The 15374-nt window shown below is 46.1% G+C and overlaps 1 protein-coding gene across 1 annotated transcript in view; it reads left to right on the top strand.

The window, feature by feature from the left end:
• Positions 1-15374, top strand: part of DNHD1 (dynein heavy chain domain 1) — a 105838-nt gene that overhangs the window by 48803 nt on the left and 41661 nt on the right. Inside the window, 10 exon segments of the mRNA XM_006870307.1 lie at positions 1919-2044; positions 2324-2421; positions 2532-5409; positions 5616-5796; positions 5946-6138; positions 6363-6651; positions 8776-10372; positions 10546-10754; positions 10952-11156; positions 11232-11334. Of these exon segments, the coding sequence (XP_006870369.1) occupies positions 1919-2044; positions 2324-2421; positions 2532-5409; positions 5616-5796; positions 5946-6138; positions 6363-6651; positions 8776-10372; positions 10546-10754; positions 10952-11156; positions 11232-11334 (5879 nt within the window).

The raw sequence follows: 15374 nt of genomic DNA, 5'->3' as shown, positions 1-15374 counted from the left end.
TCCATGGTACTTTTACCATTCTCCACCAGCACCAAAACTCAAAAGCACCAATTCTTCTATGGTCTTCCTTACTGTCCAGTTTTCACATGCATATGAGGTTATTGAAAATACCATGGCTTGGGTCTGGTGCACCTTAGTCCTCAAGCTGACATCTTTGCTCTTCAACACTTTAAAAAGGTCTTGTGCAACAGATTTGCCTAATGCAATATGTCATTTGATTTCTTGACTGCTGCTTCCATGAGTGTTGATAGTTGATCCAAGAAGAATGAACCAATAAATAGCATAATAATAAGTGGAGAAAAGATTGAAGTTGTCAAAGACTTCATTTTTCCTGAATCCACAATGAACACTCATAGAAGCAGCAGTCAAGAAACCAAATCACATAATTGCTTTAAGCAAATTTGTAGCACAAGACATCCTTAAAGTCTTCAAGAGCAAAGATGTCAATTCGAGGACTGAGGCGCACCTGACCCAAGCCATGGTATTTTCAATAGCTTCACATGCATGTGAAAGTTGGACAGTGAATAATAAGGAAGATGAAGAATAATGGATGTATTTGAGTTATTGTGTTGGAGAAAAATATGAAAAGTGTCACAAACTGCCAGAAAAACCAAAAATCTGTGTTGGAAGAAGTACAGCCAGAGGTGAGACTTTGTCTCGATGGCAATGTTTTTATTTTATTATTTTATTAGTTCACCTTTATGGACAGCTTCTATAGTTTATGTAGAAAGAGCAACTCTTTCCCCATCCATCCATTTTTCAGTGTTTAATATAATACTAGACTACATTCTGTAATTAAAATAACATAACCCACTTAGATAGGTGGGTTACCAAGCACACTCTGACTCTTGGTGAGCATACAATTCAACCTGTGGGAGCAAAAATGTCTTCTTGTTCTAGAGACTTCCTGGAGATTTATGAGCAACAGAGTTATCATTCTCGAGATACCATGAGTTTTTTAGCTACTGCATTGATGGACACAGCTTGGGTCTAAGTCTGAGTGAGACTCCCATTACCTCTTCACAGTCTTCTCAAATCAATTGACAACTTGGAGTTTGTTGGGTATGTGGGGAAACTTGAAGAACACTTACTTAGGTAGCTGCATGAAGAGTTGTGGCCTGTCTCACACCCCTTAGAGCACAAGAGATGGGTCCCTTTGTTTCTACATCTAGGAAGGAGTAAGTAAAAGGATAGAGAGGGGGACCATAGAGACGTTGTTTTCTCTAGAAAGTGTAGTAGTTCTTTCACTCATAGAGCAAGATAGTAAAGTTTCTTCCCACTTGGGCTGTGGGGAAGAATACTGCTTCTCTTTTGAACTTATCTCCTCTCTCTATTGTCTTCACTTTTTCACCTTACCCCCTTAGTTAGGGACCGACCTCATTTCAAGCCCCAATCTTCCATGGTATGATGGCATAAATCTTTTAGTAGCACTAGAAGACAAAATGATCAGACTGTGAAAGAGGATTTTGTGCTCAACCTTTCTATCAGGGTCCCTTTCATCTCAGAACGGACTCAGAATTGCTATAGAAAAACTAATGTCTGGGACCTGGAACCATCGAGTTTTCTTCTTAGGCTAGAGGCTCGAGTTCTTCAAAGAGCTGTTGTGAAAGTAGGTTTCCCTAAGGGTAGAGCCCAACACTCATAGTATCTAAGTTGGGGACTTCAGCAGGTCTGGAGAGTACTCACAGCGCATGTGTGTGTATGGGTGGTGGGCTGGCAGTGCTCTCTACTCCAAAACAGGGCTCTGGTATCACTACATTGTCCAATGTGATCCTCAAAGACAGAAAAGACATCCTGGCCTCTGAGACTGCCTAGAAAGGATCCCAGGTCACCTGGACTACTCACTGAGCATTATTCACACCAACCTTGGTTTCATCTGACTTCCAGCTTAGCTTAGCTGGAGCTTACTCTTCCCCAGACTACAGCAGCCTGCAGAATTCCATCCAAGAGAGTCTTCAACTGTTATTCAAGATCCTAGCCATCCAAAAGTCAGGAAATTTGCACACAGTGGCCCTGGAGTGGGTGACCATCATGCAAGGGCTGGGTGAGTGCCGAGCTATAGATGGACTAATGGGTGGGACCAGAGGCAGGATGGGCCCTAGATGAAAGGTGCAGGCTGAGTGGAGGGACTATATGAAAGACAGAGTGAGGACCTCCTTCACAACTAATTCTTGGAATGAGGGACCAGATCGTTTTGCTGAGCCAGAGTGGTTTTGATGGGCTGGTGGGGGCACCTGAGAGTTCACAGTAAAGTACGCTGGACTCCTAGCAAAAGCTAGAATGCTAATGCCTCCCTCCAGTATCCCTCTGGTTGCTCACATAGGTGCCCTGCTGGAGGTGTGGGTGACTTTCCAGCAGAAGTGGATTTTTCTGAATAAAGTTCTGCATGAGATGAAGATCCAGTTTCCTAGCTCTGACCTGGTAGGGGAAGTGGTGAAACAGGGTGGGCAGTGGCTATTGAATAGCAGGGTTCAGTGTGTGTTGGGAGCTGCCACTTCATTTCTGCCCTCTCTTTCCTTACCCTCACACAGAGCTCTCGCTTCAAAGCCATGGATGACCAGTATCGGACCCTGATGAGGATTTCCATAGCTGACCCCCTGGTCTTGTCTCTTATAGTACCCAGTGCTAAGCGGACTCCTTACTTCCAGGGCCAGCAGCTGCAACAACTACTCCAAGCAGGCTCAGTAGAGCTGGAGGGCATCATCATGGCTCTGGAGAATGTGCTCTATAGGGTGCGTACTCACTTCCCCCGCCTCTTCTTCCTTAGCGACAGTGAACTGGTGGCCCTTCTGGCTGCCCCACTGGAATCATGTGAGGCCCAGAAGTGGGTCCGACGTTGCTTTCCTAGTGTGCGTGCAATGAGCTTCAACTCAGTTGATGAGAAGAAAAGCATGGGTGACTGGGAGTCGAGCCCAAACACACCTTCTCTTGTGGAAGCACTGGCAGTGCTAGGAGCAGGTGGGGAGGAGATGAAGTTGCAGGTGCCCCTTCCTCTGCATCCAGATCTCCCCAAGTGGCTGGCCTCTCTGGAGAAGGCTCTGCGTGAGGTCCTGGTGCATACACTGCAGGACTGTGTGGCCTCCCGCCTTACTCAGGGTGAATCCCTGGATGGCACACAGCCCCTACACAACCAGCTTGCCCTGCACCAATATATAGTCCACTGGCTGGATTTAGCCCAGACCTTTCCGTGGCAGTGTGTGCTGGTGGCAGAGGAGGTGATGTGGCGGGCTGAGATGGAGGAGGCTCTGCTTGAGGGAAACACTCTGGATTTGGTCCCCATGCAAGTGTGCAAGCTTGAAGTACTGGTGCAATTTATGCGGGCCCAGAGGGGTGCCCAGGGTGGGCAGTACCTGCCCTCTGTTCATCAGGCTAGCCTATTCAGTGCCCTCTTGGTCATGGCAGTGACCCATCGGGATATTGCACAACTGCTGCGGCAGCATGAGGTCAGTGATCTGCAAGATTTCCACTGGGCCCGCCAACTCAAGTACCACCTGGGTTCATCTCGCGTGACCAAAAGTCCCCTACAGAGTCTCAGGACTATTGTTACATCGACTGGGTCCTCTCAGCCCCCAGCTGCCTGCTGGATAGATGTGCTGGGCCACTCCTTCCTGTACAATTATGAGTATCTGGGACCCAGGCTGGACCTACTACCCAGCCTGCTGCCTGAGCGGCCAGCTCTGGTGCTGTTATTGGCACTTGAGGAGGTGGCTTGCGGGACCCTACTGGGCCCTCAAGGTGTGGGCAAGACAACTATGGTGACTAACCTGGCACGGGCCCTAGGACGCCAGCTGGTGATTTTACCCTGCTTGCCTCAGACAGAAGCCCAAAGCCTGAGCAACTATCTGAATGGTGCCCTACAGGGAGGTGCCTGGCTGATGTTGAAGGCAGTTCAGCACCTGCCCCCTGGCTTGCTCTCTGCCCTGGGCCAGCGCCTAGCTCAACTACACCTTCTGTATGCCCCACTGTACCGGGAGGCTTCCCAAAGCACCAGCTCCATCAACCCCATCCATCCATTGCAACTTGGCACTGGCTTCTTTGAAAACCATCATGTGTACATGCGCCTTGGCTATGGCTGTCTTATGACACTGCATGCCCTGAGCCCTGCTGTGCCTGCCAACCTGCGCCTGCTCTTGAGGCCTGTAGCACTGGCATTGCCCAACTTGTACCATGTAGCAGAGATGACTCTGCTGGGTGCAGGGATGCGGGATGCCTCCCGCATGGCTAACCGCCTAGCCAAATTATTCTCCCTAGAGCGTGAGCTGGTGTCTGGGCCCCTGCCCTGCCGCCTGCCGTTGCTTAAGCAGGTACTGGAGGACACAATACAGAGACTAAATGTAACTAAGGAGGAGCCCAGGTCCCAGCATCACCGCCGCCTAGCTGCCATTGAAGAGGCCTCCCTACTACAAGCTCTGCTGCACTCACAGCTTTTCAGGATCCTTGATAAGCCCCACCTGCACAAGCTCCAAGAGCTGCTCTGTGGGCTCTTCCCTGGTGCCAGTCAAGCGTTGGCAGAGCCCATGACTCACAGACTGCCGAAGCCACTGATGGTAGAGGAACTGCAGCAGGTAGGACTGTATCCCAGCCCGGAAATTTTGAGGTCCCTGGAACAGTTGAGCCAGGCCCTGAACCAGGCCTTGGGCATTCTGCTCCTCGGCCCTGCAGGCAGTGGCAAGACAACTTGTTGGAACTGCTTATTTAAGATCCAGAACCGGCTGGCAGCCATGGAGAATGCCTCAGCCCAGGGCTACCAGTCTGTGGAAATGACCCATTTGTACCCCAGTGTTCTCAGCCCCCAGGAGTTCCTGGGATGGCTCGAGGGCCCCTGCTGGCACCATGGCATCTTCCCCAGGCTGCTGCGTGCAGCTACTCAGTGTAAGCTCATGGGCTTAAAGAATCAGGTGCCAGAATCAGTGGAGATCCAGCACTGGATTGTTTGTGATGGAGCACCCAGTGCTGTTTGGCTGGACTCCATCATCTATCTCCTTAGTGAGCCCCCTGAGTTTAATCTCCCCAATGGCCAGCAGATACCACGCCCCCCAAGTACCTTTTTCTTGATGGAAGTGGCAGATGCCACCGGCATGTCCCCCACAATAGTAGGCCGATGTGCCCTGGTCTGGTGTGGTGGAGAGCAGACTTGGCAGTGTATGCTTAGCGTCCTGATGGCAGCCCTGACCCATGAGTATCGCCTGCAGCAGCAGACGGTCACGGCACTCAACCATCTGGCCGAAGTGTTGGTACCTGCCACATTCCACTTCCTCACCTGCCAAGGTGCCAGTTCTCTGCTGCAGGTACATGGGCAGCAGACTGTGTGCCCAGGCGTGGCTGAAGTTACCAGCTTGGCCCGCATCTTTCGTGGTCTGCTTGACCCCTATCTGCGCCTCGATGAGGAGGAGAAGGCACGTGGCCCAGGTAAAGTGAGGGAAGGACTGGTTTGAGAGAGGGTGGCAAAGCTAGAGTTTTGAGGGTAGCTGGGGTATAGCTGGAGCCTGGGACATGGGTTCTTTGGTGGACCCAGGTCCAGGGACTGAAGGCGAGAAGTAATATAACCAAACTTCACTCTCTCCTGCCTGCTTTTTTCTACTTGGTTCCTATTCTGACTCTGGTGAACTTTGCAGAGGACCACAGCAGTAGTGAGCCTGTGACTCAGAGCTTCAAGTCCTCAAAAAGCAGCTCTCTGAACAACCGGTCCCAGACAGACAGTGAAGATGTGCACAATAAGCACAGGGAACACTTGCTGGCTGTCAGCAGCTTTCTTTTTGCTCTGATCTGGGGATTTGGAGCTCTCCTTCCCTCCAGGTGCCTACAAGGGTATGGGCTGGCGGATGCAGAGGGCTGAAATGAACTGGTCAATGAGAGTCAAAACCTTGGGTATGGTGGAGTGTGTGAGTATAACACAAATGGAACTGTTACCACTGACACTTTTGCCTGTGTATCCATTTGAGCAGGCTCTGGCCCGTCTTTGACACCTTCCTGAGGGAGTCTATTAAATGCATCTCCAACTACCCTGAGCCACCACCCTCAGCCTTGCTGTTTGATCTGCATGTATGCCCTGAAGACGGGACTCTGGTCCCCTTCAATGGCCAATACCTGAGTAGCCGCATCAGAGGAACTCTGGGTACCTTCAACCTTTCTCCCCAGGTGTGAGGGCACTAGCTGGGTGTGGGGTTTAAGGAGATAAATAGTCCATGTTTTAGGCCCATCTGAGATCCACCTACTCCCATCTTTGAAAGGTTTTCACAATTATCATATGTAAAGTATTCTGCAAGCACAGATTTAAGACAAGTCCCCTTAGACCTTTACTTTTAGCTAGGTTACTGTCCTAAACTGGAGCTGCCACCGTAAACCCTGCTCCTGTCCTGCAGAATGAACGGCTCTTATATGTGGTGGACTTGCTTCTGTCAAAAGGACAGCCAGTGCTGCTGGCTGGAGAGACAGCATCAGGGAAATCGGCCTTCGTGGAGGTGCTAGTGGAGCCAAATCACCCGTACACGTACATCCCTATCAACCCTACCTTCAGTTCCACCCATCTTCGCTTCCTGCTAAGCCGAGGAGTCCAGGGCCAACCACAAACCAGCCCATTGCTTGGGCATAACCCGGATTCTAAAGGCTACCTTCTCTTCCTGCTGGAGGATTTACATCTGGCGGCTTCTGGTAAGGTGCTGGGAGGAGGGAAGAAAAGAGATGCTGTCATCTCTTGAGATTAAAATCCGTCAGATATGTGACTCCAGATCAAACAAGAAGTGCTTTCTACATATTCTACATATGCTCCCTGAGCAAATCATAAACATGCTCACAGTTTCATCTACCATCTCTGTGCTTCAACTGCTAAATCTCCAACCCATGCTTCTCTTCTGAGCAATAGATCTGTTTCTCCAACCATTTACTCTACATCTTCATCTTGTTGTGCCACTGGCACGACAGACCCAACTTTTAACTCATCATCTTTCTTCAAAAACCTGGCCCCTGTGCCCTTTTAGTAACTGATACCACCATCCGTCCAGTCACTTAAGTCAGAAACCTTGTTGGCATCTCATCCTTGAACCAATGACTGACTACTCACTATATCTCTTGATTCACCCTCCTAAATATCACTTGAATCTTTCTTCTTATTTCCATTCCACCTTCCCTGGTTCACCCAATCATTCCTGGAAACTTTGGCAAATGCTCTTGTGAGACAATTTGTGATGAGGCTTTCTTCTGTAGCCTCTTACACTCTGATCTAACCTGGATTAAACTACATTCACAATCAAACAAGTCAGCCTTCCTTTCTGCCCTCCATTCTATTCATCCTCCTTATTCTTTCCAAACCACCTCAGGCAATAGCTCCTCAAGGAAGCCTGAGCCCCAGTCTAGGTTAGATATCTGTCCTGTGTCTGCCCATTTTGTGATAATCATGATTTTATAATTCTGTGTTTACTACTACTCTGTACCTTCCTCCCCATTCTGAACTTCATGAGAACAGAGATTGTTGTTAGTTGCCGTTGAATTGAGTCCAACTCAAGGCAACCTCATCTGTGCAGGGTAGAACTGCTCCAGGGGGTTTTCAAGGCTGTGATCTTTTGAAAGTAGATTGCAAGGGCTCTCTTCCAAGATACTGCTAGGTGGATTTGAACTACCAACCTTAGGGCCAGTAGATGAGGATTTAATCATTTGAGCCATTCAGGGACTTCTGAAAACAGGGATATGTCTCATTTACCTTGACAAACTCAAAAGGAAGTAAGTACCCAATAAGATTTTATCGAAGAAAAGACAGGAAAGGGGAGAAATTATGATGAAAGTTTGGGAGATTGACGTTTAGAGTTTATAGATTGGTGCACCTCCAAATGATGACAAATTTGGAATATGCCATAGGAATGGGCAGCAGAAGTGAAGTATAGATAATATAGGTTGTAGAAGTTAAGGAAGTCATTGAACTAAAATATTGGATGGATTGTCTAGTAAGACACTGAAGTCTCTTATAAGATGTAGAAAATTTGAGCCAGGTGGTAAAAGTACTTACTAATAGCAGGTATAATATACTGAATATCTATTATGTGGTACATGATATATCTATGTCATCTTGATTCATAAAAGCCTAGTAAGATGAAGATTTGTTACAGTTATCTTTGGATGGAGAAACTAAAGGAATTGTAAGTTATAATCACCTTGAGATAGCATATTACATCTACTAGGAAGATTCCGTTTAAAAGATTGACAATAATACATAGTTGCAAAGATATGGAGCAACTGAAACTCACACATTGCTAGTTGTTGTTGTTAAGCACCGTCGAGTTGGTTCCAACTCATAGTAACCTTGTATAAGTCTTCCAGGGAGCAGTTGGTGGATTCGAACCACCGACCTTGTGGTTAGCAGTCCAGTGCTTATCCTATAGCACCACACCAGGACTCCAAGTTATTGTTAAGTGCCATCGAGTTGGTTCCGACTCATAGTGACCCTGGATAGGATTTCTGAGGAGCAGCTGGTGAGTTTGGACTGCTGACCTTGTGGCTCACAGTCCAGTTCTGATCCTACAGTGCCACAACCAGGAGTCCAGTTGACACCTAATTGGTCGTGGAGGATAGGATTTGGGAGAAAAGAGAAGTGTATTCGCTTTTAGGTAGAATCAGGGGATGGAGAAGGGGGAGAGAACCACATACTGAGACATGACCAAGGCCCAATACATCAAACGTACAGAAGTCAAAACCCTGGGTGTGCTGGAAGCAGATGCTGAGGGATAAGAGGAACACGATGATACTGTCACTCATGTGCTCACTATTATTCGTCATGTCCCACAGATCCAGAGAAAAGCTGCCAACCAGTACTGGAGGCTCTGCGCCAGGCTATAGATGGCACTGTGTATGCCCATAACACTTTGGAACTACAGAGACTGCAGCCTATAATCAACTTCCTTGCTACTGCCACAGTGCCAGGTTACTGTGAGCGGCCGCTGTGCCCACGCCTCTTTCGACTCTTCACAGTGCTGGTCCTAGGCAACATGACCAAGGCGACCCTGCTGAGCAGGCACACACCTAGCATTCAGGCCTGGCTTGAACGCTTCCCATCTGTGGAGCAGGAGGGGCTGCTAGCAGGATTCCTAGTTCAGGCCTCAGTGGATGCCTGGGAAACTGTGTGCAATTGCTTCATGCCTTCACCTCTTCACCCACACTATCGCTTCTCCCTGCACTCTGTGAGCCACTTACTAGGCAGCCTGCAGCTGCTGCCAACCAGAGTGGGCTCCCGAGGGTTCATGGACTGCCTCAACCATCAGGAACACTTGCGCCTGGTGTCAGGCTTGCGTGGCACCCGGCTGAACATTATGATAGCGACACGCAACATGATGCGTCTTTGGTTGCATGAGGCACAGAGGACCTTTTGTGACCGATTGAACAGCCCTAATGAGCGCACCTATTGTGCCAAGATGCTCTTAGAAGTAGCTCAGTGTACCTTCTGCTCAAGGTCAGGGTCCCCGAACCTGGACAAGGGCTACGTGGATGAAGAGGAGGAGGAAAAAGTGCCTGAAGTGGAATCCGAAGGGGAGTTGGCCCAGTGGGAAGACTTAAGCAACAGTGACAGTGAGACAGAGGAGGGTCTTTATACCCTTCAGGTTCCCACAGGCTTACACTCCCGCAATCCAGGTGTAACGCCATCCAGGAAGCCAGTAAACAAGGAGAGCATGGAGAGCACAGGTCAGAAGATAAACAAAGAGGAAGACACAATTATTTCCACCTTTAAGAGCCAGGTAAAGAGATCTAAGAGTTGGTGGCAGAAGGCATCCCGGGTAGACATGGTCACACCCATGTTGCTACCAGTGTTACTACTGAATCCCCAGGAAAAGCCTTCTGACCTGATCTTTAGTCAGGAGCTGATATTGGGGTCCAGCTTGGAGAGCCCCAACTTGTATTTGGAACGACAGTGGGAGAACCTGGAGGAGCAGCTGGCCATTTCAGCGGCTCAGTTAAAGCTGAGGCCCCAGCTTATCCTGTGTCGATCCGTGACCCAGCATGTGGCCCGCCTGGTCCGGGTGTTGGCCAGGCCCCGGCAGCATGGCCTTTTGCTCTCAGGGGTTCTGAGTGCTGGGCGCCATACTGCCATCACTCTGGCTGCTAGTATTTGTCAGGCCCGCCTTTTCCATTTGCCATCTGGATCAGAAGAAGCCATTCTCCAGTGTCTACGGGATGCCAGCTGGTACGCTGGCATGTTAAACCAGCAGGTAGCCCTGCTGGTGCCTGAGGGTGTGGATCTCACTACCTTTAATCGCCTGCTGGCTCTGGCAAGTTCAGGTAGTTTCCCTGACCTGTATACAGAAGCAGATCTGGACAAACTTGATGAACATCTTCCCAGAGAAAACCCTGGTGTCAAACAGAACATCAAGAAGGAAATGGTGTTTCAAAGGTGAGGACAAGTATGGTCCTACCAGGGTTTGTTCAGCTCTTACTCCATCCTGGCCAAATGGGATTACTGTCAGGGTACAGAAGATGAGAGTTAAGGGGTTGGAGGGCCTAAACTCGGGCCTAGGTGGGGAGACAGGGGGAAAGGGAAAGAGCATCTGAGCCTCTGCCCCACAGGTTCTACCAACAAGTGTGCAGCCACCTGCACCTGTTCTTCCTGATCAGAGATGACCAGACCCACAACCATTTGCCTTCCAACTTGTTACCAAGGCTCCTTCAACTGGCTGTTGCTAGCATTGATCATTATGAACCATGGGACCAAACTGACCTGGTCAGTGTGGCCAAACACCACCTGAAGGGTGCTCAGAATCTACTCCTTGATGATGGTGAGCCCCTTTACCTGCTCTTGTCACATTTCTCAACCAGGTTCTAATGAGCATTTTTGCCTAGGCCAGTCTTTTTCTCTAGAACCTAGTGGGTCTCCTTTACCTTTTCCATCCTCCTTCCTGAGCTAGAAGAGATGCCTTCTTTTTCCTGCTCCCTTGCAAACTACAAGATCCGACTGAGGCTCTGCCTTTTACAGGCTCTTTGAAGTGCCCAGACCTCCAGGCCTCAATTACCAATGTGTCCAATGCCATGGCTCTCATTCACCTTTCGGCTACCAGATACACTGAGCACCTGTGCCCTCTACTGCCACTTGTCACCCCTAAGACCTTCCTAGACTTTCTGGACACCTTCTTGATGTTGCAGCACCAGATGGCCCTGCAGATGAGGAACAAGGCCTGTCGGTGAGTGTCCCCATTCCTTGCAGTGTACCTTCTTCTGTTCCCTCGGGTACACTTACTGGTCCATTGCATCTCTAGGATCCAGAATGCCCTGAGGAATCTGGAATCCCTGATTGAACAGCACACTGCCCATGTCAACCTGGTCTTCAACTTGGAACAGAAAGTGAGAAGCTCCCGCAAGGTACATGGGAGAGGATTATGAGTCAGGCATGCCGAGTGTGGTCAAGCAGGAGTTCAAATGGGAGCCCCCAATCAGACGGAATCTAAATTCTTACCTCCCTACAGCATTCTTTTCCCCAGTGATCTCTGTAATCCCTGCTGCCTCTTCCTTTAGAGTTCAGCTTCAAAAGTTCCCCATGGCAAAGCTGAGACCAGACTGACTCATATGTAAATACATGAAGTGTCTGCTTCTGTTTGTCCCCAGTGCCTTGACTGTATAGGGTCCTGTATGATCCCCAGGATCTCTATAGAGTCCCATGAAGGTCAGAGTAAGGTCTACATTCCCATGGTCATCTCTCACATTCATGGTTTACTTTGCCACGGTTCTCTAGCTCGGTTAGTTGGCTCACCTATGCAGTTATGCTCTTCTTCCATACTGCTTTGGTAGAGGACAATTTACAAGATAGTACATAACAGGAAATGGATTTAAACAACATACTAGATACCAATGTCTTGAATTGCTTCAATCCCTTTCCTAAACAGGGTATTTCCCAGAAACAAACTTTGCCTTTCCCCTTTTATCTCTCCAACAACTGCTTCTCAATGTTATTTGTTACCCTATTTTTGCTTTGTTATTGTTGTTGTTAAGTACCTTTGAGTTTGCTCTGACTCACAGCAACCCTATGTACAACAGAATGAAACACTACAAGGTCCTGAGCCATCCTCACAATTGTTGTTAAGTCTGAGCTCATTGCTAACAGCTACTGTGACCATCCATCTCATTAGGGAGTCTTAGTCTTTTGAATAACATGTCCAAAGCTGTGAGATGAAGTATCACTGTTCTCACTTCTAAGTAGCATTCTGACCTCTTACAAAACAGATTCGTTTGTTCTTTTGGCAGACCATGGTATTTTGAATATTCATAATTCAAATAAATGTATTCTTCTCCTCTCTTCCTTATTCATCATCCAGCTTTCACATACATACTGAGGTGACTGAAAATACTATGGCTTATGTCAGGTGGCCTTTAGTCTTCAAAGTGACAGCTTTGTTTTTTAACACTTTTTTTTGTAAGCTTTTATTATGCATTGAGTGATAGTTTACATGGGAGAACATCAGTTTTGCACTCATCCTATCTATCGTATTTCGTATCATTGCAATGATTACAATCCCCTCCATGCATCACTATTCAACAGTATTTGCTTCTATTCTCTCTGTGTTGTTGTTTTTTTATGTACACAAAAATACTCAGGAATATATAATCATTTAAACAACCAAAGGGCACATTCTGCAAACCTGACTCCTGGCCACCAGCACACAGTCTTTCTCTTTTCATGAGTCTAAAGTCCTCAGCTGCTCTATCTCTCAATGCCATCATCTTTGATTCCATCTCTGGTGTCACTGCTTCTCTAGATAGGGTCCCACATTCCACTCATGCTCTTCTCCCTGGATGGTCCTAAGGTCCTCTGTCCCTGGAATGTAAGATAAACTACTCCACATTTATGTTACAAAACTTCTACCTTTACAGTTGTGACAAATGCAATTAGTCATGATAACAGTTACTCACTATTGAATCATAAGAATCATATCCCCATTTCCTTTCATGTAGACAAGATGAAAACTATTCAGTGGAGATTCTACCTTCCCCCACACACTGAAACTAAACTCCCTCTTGAAAACTTGTAAACCAGTCATTTTATGCCTTTATAGTCCCCCCCTCACCCCATTTTAGGTAGCCAATGTCTAAGTTGCCCATCCCCATCAACCTTTTTTCCTTCATGTCTTTCAGCTTGAGCAATGCTGAGAGTGTTCTTTTCTTTTGGTTTTCTAACTTTTTGCACATTTCATTATAATACTTTGCACATTTCATTGTAATACTTTGTCTTCTCCAGCAGCCCTTTGAAATTTTCTGTTCAGTTTTTTTTACTTATTTCTTCCATTCACTTTAGCTTCTCTACATTCAAGAACAAGTTTTAGAGTCTCTTCTGTCATCTACATTGGTTTTTGTTTTCTTTCCTGTCTTTTAAATGACCTTTAGCCTTCCTCATATTTGATGTTTTTTTATGTCATCCCACAACTCCTCCGGTCTTTGGTCCTTAGTGTTCAGTGTACCAAATTTGTTCTTGAGATGATTTCTAAATTTAGGTGGGATGTACTCAAGATTGTATTTTGGCTCTTGTGCACTTCTTTTCATTTTCTTCAGCTTCAACCTGAACTTGCATATGAGCAATTGATGGTCTGTCCCACAGTTAGTCCCTGGCCTTGTTTTGGCTGATGCTATTGAGCATCTCCATTGTCTTTTCTCACAAATATAGTCTGTTTGAATCCTGTATATTCCATCTAGTGAGGTTTACCTGAATAGTTGCCATTTATGTTGTTGAAAAGTATTTGCGATGAATAAGTCATTAGTCTAGCAAAATTGTATCATGTGGTCTCCAGCATCATTTATATCACCAAAGCCATACTTTCCAACTATCGATCCTTCCTCTTTGTTTACAACTTTCCCATTCCAATCACCAGTAATTGTCACTGTATCCTGATTGCATGTGAATCAATTTCAGACTGAATAAGTTGGTAGAATTCTTCCATTTATTTATCACTGGTTTTGGTGGTTTGTATGTAAATTTGAATAAAAGTTGTATAACTTGTCTTCCTTGTAGGCTAGAGATATTATCCTATCAGAGACAGCACTGAATTTCAAGATAGATCTTGAATCGTTTTTTTTGACAATGGATGTGACACCATTCCTCTTGAATTTGTCATTCCCTGCATAGTAAATCAGATGATTGTCTAATTCAGAATGGTCAATATCAGTCCATTTCAGCTCACTAGTTCCTCGAGTATCAGCCTTTATGCGTTCCATTTAATTTTTGATGACTTTCAATTTTCCTAGATTCATACTTCATACATTCCCCATTCTAATAATTAATGGATGCTTGCAGCTGTTTCTTGTCATTTTGATTTTACTTTGGTGCTCCCCAAAGTCAATTTTCATGTAATAATATTTTCCTACTCCAAACTCTGTTGCTTTATTATACAGAGCAGCTTCCTTCTTTAAATAAATACACCAGGCTGATGGTGGGATGGGGTCATCACACATTCCAGAGCCAAATACTCCCTGTTTAGGATGTTTCCCCAAATTAAACAAAATTCTTTTTCTTTTTGTTTTAATCTGGAAGAAATATATTAAAAAATTTTTTTTTCTGCTATACAACACCCCATTTTTTTTTTCCTTTTCTTCAGTCTTTAAAAGTTGATTTAATGGTTAGGAAGGGTATACATAAACACCCCCAAAATAACATTAGAACAGACTTTTTACTTTGGGCTAGGTATTTTTACGTGTATTCTTTATTTCATTTAATCTCAACAAAATCTTATAAGATAGCTTCAATGCCTTAGAGTTTAATAAGCTTTAGATATTATTGTTATTAGTTCATTTTTTAAAAGTTGAACATTTTTCTTAAGGAAAGATTAAGGGGCAATTTCCAGAGAAGGCTAGAAAATTGTCTCCAAATAGACTGAATCAGAATCCTAGATACTTTTATTTTAGCATAAAAACCCTAAACTGTGTTTAAATTAGCTGTTCAATACTTCTTTTCTTTAAACAAAAACACTCAGAAACCAACCCTTAAAAAGGAATACATTTATCCAGTTTACACTCCCAGCTAAGGTTATTCACTGTATAAGTAGATTTGTGATATCTTTCAGCAACCCAGAACTTGATTGGAACTTAATTCAACAGCATTTAGGAGGTTGTGGAATAATAGCCACCTCTCTGTGGATATTCATCAGCTACATGCTCAAATTTCTGATATAAGTAATTCTCAAGCTGAGCGCTGAGTGGCTTCTAGTTTGCTACCTCTGCTAGAGATTAAGATCCCCTATGAACTTGATTGAACTTCAGCATAGTGATCCTGCTTGGTCACCTTAGAGCAGGTGGTGGTCTGGCAATGTCTTGCGTGTAGGGTCCCCACCCGGTCTCCTCCCTCCCTGCCTTCTTCAGATGGTGGCTGTTTATGATGGACGTGTGGCCAGAGATGGGTAAGGATCACGTAGAACCTC

This window comes from Chrysochloris asiatica, unplaced genomic scaffold (assembly GCF_000296735.1).
Source record: "Chrysochloris asiatica unplaced genomic scaffold, ChrAsi1.0 scaffold00140, whole genome shotgun sequence".
NCBI classification, from domain to species: domain Eukaryota; kingdom Metazoa; phylum Chordata; class Mammalia; order Afrosoricida; family Chrysochloridae; genus Chrysochloris; species Chrysochloris asiatica.
Note: the sequence above shows the minus strand (reverse complement) of the source record. Positions and strands in the feature narration are given on the sequence as shown.